General features: G+C 39.7%; 1 protein-coding gene across 1 annotated transcript; it reads left to right on the top strand.

The window, feature by feature from the left end:
• The first annotated feature begins 450 nt into the window (after positions 1-450).
• On the top strand, positions 451-876 carry LOC138895874 (uncharacterized mitochondrial protein AtMg00860-like). Its single transcript, XM_070180617.1, has 2 exons — positions 451-763; positions 806-876. Exons 1-2 carry the CDS (start codon positions 451-453, stop codon positions 874-876), a joined length of 384 nt encoding a protein of 127 aa, XP_070036718.1.
• The last annotated feature ends 2,717 nt before the right edge of the window (positions 877-3,593 follow it).

Raw genomic sequence — 3,593 nt, 5'->3', positions numbered from 1 at the left:
TGCGAAGAACTATTGAAATTTGATCTGTTTGAGCCATCGGATTTACAATGGGAGTGCGAATCATTCTATGTCAACGAAAGAGCTATGCAAACAAGAGGAAAACTCAGGTTAGTCATTAACTACCAGCCACTTAACCACTTCCTCCAAGATGATAAATTCCCTATCCCAAATAAACTCACCCATTTCTCCCACTTAGCCAAGGCCAAATATTTTTCCAAGTTTGATCTTAAATCTGGATTTTGGCAATTGGGTATCCACCCTCAAGAAAGACTCAAAACAGGATTTTGCATCTCTGATCATCATTTACAATGGAAAGTCATGCCCTTCAGATTAAAAACTACACCCTCCTTGTTGCAAAAAAGCCATGATAAATTGGAGGAACATGTCAACTAGGTCCATAATTTTGAGGCATTGGTAACACAGTATAGGATCATGCTTTCAGCAAAATAGATGGCACTTGCTCAAAAAGAGATTGATTTTCTCGGAATGCATTTTGTCCAAGGTGCATACAGTCCAGGACCACATATATGTCAGGAACTGCTCAAATTTCCAGATACTAACCTCACAACAAAGCAGATCCAACAGTTCTTGGGAGTAGTAAATTATGTAAGAGATTTCATCCAAAATATCTCTGCATACATTTCTTCGCTCACAAAGATGCTCAAGAAAACTACTCTGTCATGGGGAAAGGAACAAGATGAAGCAGTCAAGAAAATAAAGGAGATATCTAAATATGTCAAATCCCTCTACATCCCTTCAGCAGGTGAGAAAAAACTATAAACTGATACCAACGGAAAATATGCAGATATGCCAGCGGAAAGTTCAAAGATGGCGAGCAATATTATCACTCCACTTTCAAGGAAATTCTTGCAGTGAATAATGGAATCAAGAAATTTAATTTTTTTCTGATTCATACAGAATTTCAGATAGAAATGGTTATGACGGACTTCCCAAAGATGATCCAAATTAATGCAGAAATTATTCATAATCCTCCGATTCTCAGATGGGCTCAATGGTTCTCTCCATACAAGTTTCAAGTCAAGCACCTAAAAGGGAAGGATAATATTCTCGCAGATTTTTTTCTTGACCGGAAGAATTTTCAAAGATATTTTCCATAGCGAAGATGAAGTCAAAACAAAAGATAATAAGCCACATCTTCATGTTTTCAAATATACCAGCAACAAGTTCATTGAATCCAACGGATCATCCACCGGAGTTTTTTAACCTCATGGATCCTTTTGATCCATCAATTATAATGGAAAGAACAACTTATTATGAGCTCCAGATTATCCGGCAACATGGAGAATCCATTCTCAAGCCTTACGGGGTCAATCTAGAGTATCCATTCTGTCATATATTCATTGCACAAGCCAGGGATTTTCCCCAGGAACGTTTATCGTTTTTCCGGTGCTTATGCCATCAGTATTGTATTTTCATAGCATTCAAGTGCAATGTCTTCAAAGATTTTGACAGAATTGAACCTGTTCTTAAAGTATTTTTATTATGGTTCAAGCTTCGAATATATTGGATAAAATATTTTTACGATTCCAACAAACCAAAGGTATTCATGTTCATTGGCCGTGAAGATTATTAATTGAAAAGTCCAGGAGCAAGCAGAAGCATCATTCTAGTAGAAATTTCCCGTGTCCATTTTATCCATGGAAGAAGAATATAGTGAAGCACAAAGAATTATCTTCCAGCAAAATAGGTGTATCTCAACATAGATATGGCCAAAAGATTGGGCGAGCTAGAATTATACCAACACCCATCCTCACTGGGAAAGAGTCCGCGAAGCAGTAAAGGAATACGAGACACCATACGAAGTCATCCAAGAAAAACTCAATCAAGACATCTCTAGATTAAGAATACGATTTACATCTCTCAATCTAAAGGAGAAGAACATATCGAAGTAGGATTGTTGAGCTCCAAACGTTAATAGACAAGATCTTTGAAAAGATGCATAGAGGACAAAGCCCGAGAATCAACGCAAGATAATCACCTAAATCCCTGCTAGTCTCACCTTAATCCCATATTACCTACTAAAAACCTTAAAAAATCATCTACCCATACCAAGATAAAATTCCACATATTTCCATACTATTCGGACCCCGCTTCCATATGCTTTGTCACGTGGAGCACCCAACCTTCACATGCTTTCACATGCTCCCACATATTTCCACATGCTTTACCATGTTTATTTTACCTATTTCACATGTTTTCAAGAGATTTTTAGTGTATATTAGTTTCTTGACCTAAGTCCCTTCACATGTTTAAAGGAACCTACTTATAGATAGGTTTGCCATGTAAGATAGGTTTATTTTATATTATAATTTTGTCTTGTAATAACATCCTAGCCCTATATAAAGGAGGCCATGTAGTAGTTGTGAGATAATCTTGTAATCCTTGTAAACCTTTGTGATATATTACATATGAGTTCCTTCTAAATTTCACTCTTGTTCTTTCTTTCGAATGGATGGAAAGGCCGGTCTATTTATTAAAATAGAGTTAGAATACTCTAAGAAAGTTAGTTTATTGTAGTACAAAAGCTTTCTGACCATCAATGAACCTCATGGTCTTCTCCCTCTCAGTGGGAACCAACCATACAACATCACTTGCTGAATTCGCGAATCTCATCTCGTACTAGGTCACAGTCATACCCTCCTAGCGTAGATGCTCAAATTCCCTATGCAACTCCTCTCTGTGGGTATGTGTTACAAACTTCTCTAAGAAGAGAACTGAGCAATCATTCCATGTAAGTGGTGCTTAACCAGCTTGTCTGTCTGACTCATAGGTCTGCCACCATCTGTAGGCTAACCCTAATAGCTGAAAAGTAGTAAAGTCAACTCTATTAGAATCCACAAGACTCGTTATTCGAAGAATCTGATGACACTAATCGAAAAGATCCTAAGCATCATCTAACTCTACCCCACTGAATTGGGGAGGGTGAACCCTCTGGAATCGCTCCAACCCCTTCTTCTCCTTATTGATCACAGATAGTCCAACCTCGGCCTGAGCAGCAATAACTGGTTGTACTGGAAATGCTCTTGTGTCTCATAACCCTGAGCTAGCTGCTCTGCAGAATAGGCTACGGGAGTCTGGGCTCCTCCCTCGGCCTATGAGGTAGCTGGTGCAACTGGTATCATACTCGCCTAAACCAAGCTCGCGTACACCGGCTCGTTAACCAACCGGGTATAGTAATAGGTACCGCAGGTGTCTAACCTGGTCCCACCAGCTCAATAGTATCCAAAACTTGCTCCTCTACTGGAGAAACTTATGGCTCCACAGATGTTGCTCTAGGTTTAGTGGGAGCCCTACCTCGGCCCTTACCTCAGCCCCGGCCTCTCGCGGCCCTGATTGTTGGCGCTGGTGCCTGCTCGCCCGATGTGGCTGAACATGCCCTCACCATATAAGGGAGTAGAAGAGTAAAGGTTCAAACTTCGGAATTAACATATGCACATGACAAAAATGTAAGAAACTGATGTTTTTCCTAACAGTTCGGTGCCCTCTCGAAGATAAGTACAAACGTCTTTGTACCGATCCGAAAGACTCTACTAAACTTGCTCATGTCTCGTTGAACCTATGAACCTAGAGCT

This window comes from Nicotiana tomentosiformis, chromosome 7, assembly GCF_000390325.3.
Source record: "Nicotiana tomentosiformis chromosome 7, ASM39032v3, whole genome shotgun sequence".
In the NCBI taxonomy this organism is placed as follows: domain Eukaryota; kingdom Viridiplantae; phylum Streptophyta; class Magnoliopsida; order Solanales; family Solanaceae; genus Nicotiana; species Nicotiana tomentosiformis.
Note: the sequence above shows the minus strand (reverse complement) of the source record. Positions and strands in the feature narration are given on the sequence as shown.

What these genes read in the sequence shown, in the direction of transcription:
- LOC138895874 (XM_070180617.1), top strand. Translation starts at nt 451, where the DNA reads ATGGCACTTGCTCAAAAAGAGATTGATTTTCTCGGAATGCATTTTGTC. An exon ending in CCTCTACATCCCTTCAGCAG is followed by an intron (nt 764 to 805) that starts GTGAGAAAAAAC and finishes GAAAATATGCAG; the next exon opens with ATATGCCAGCGGAAAGTTCA.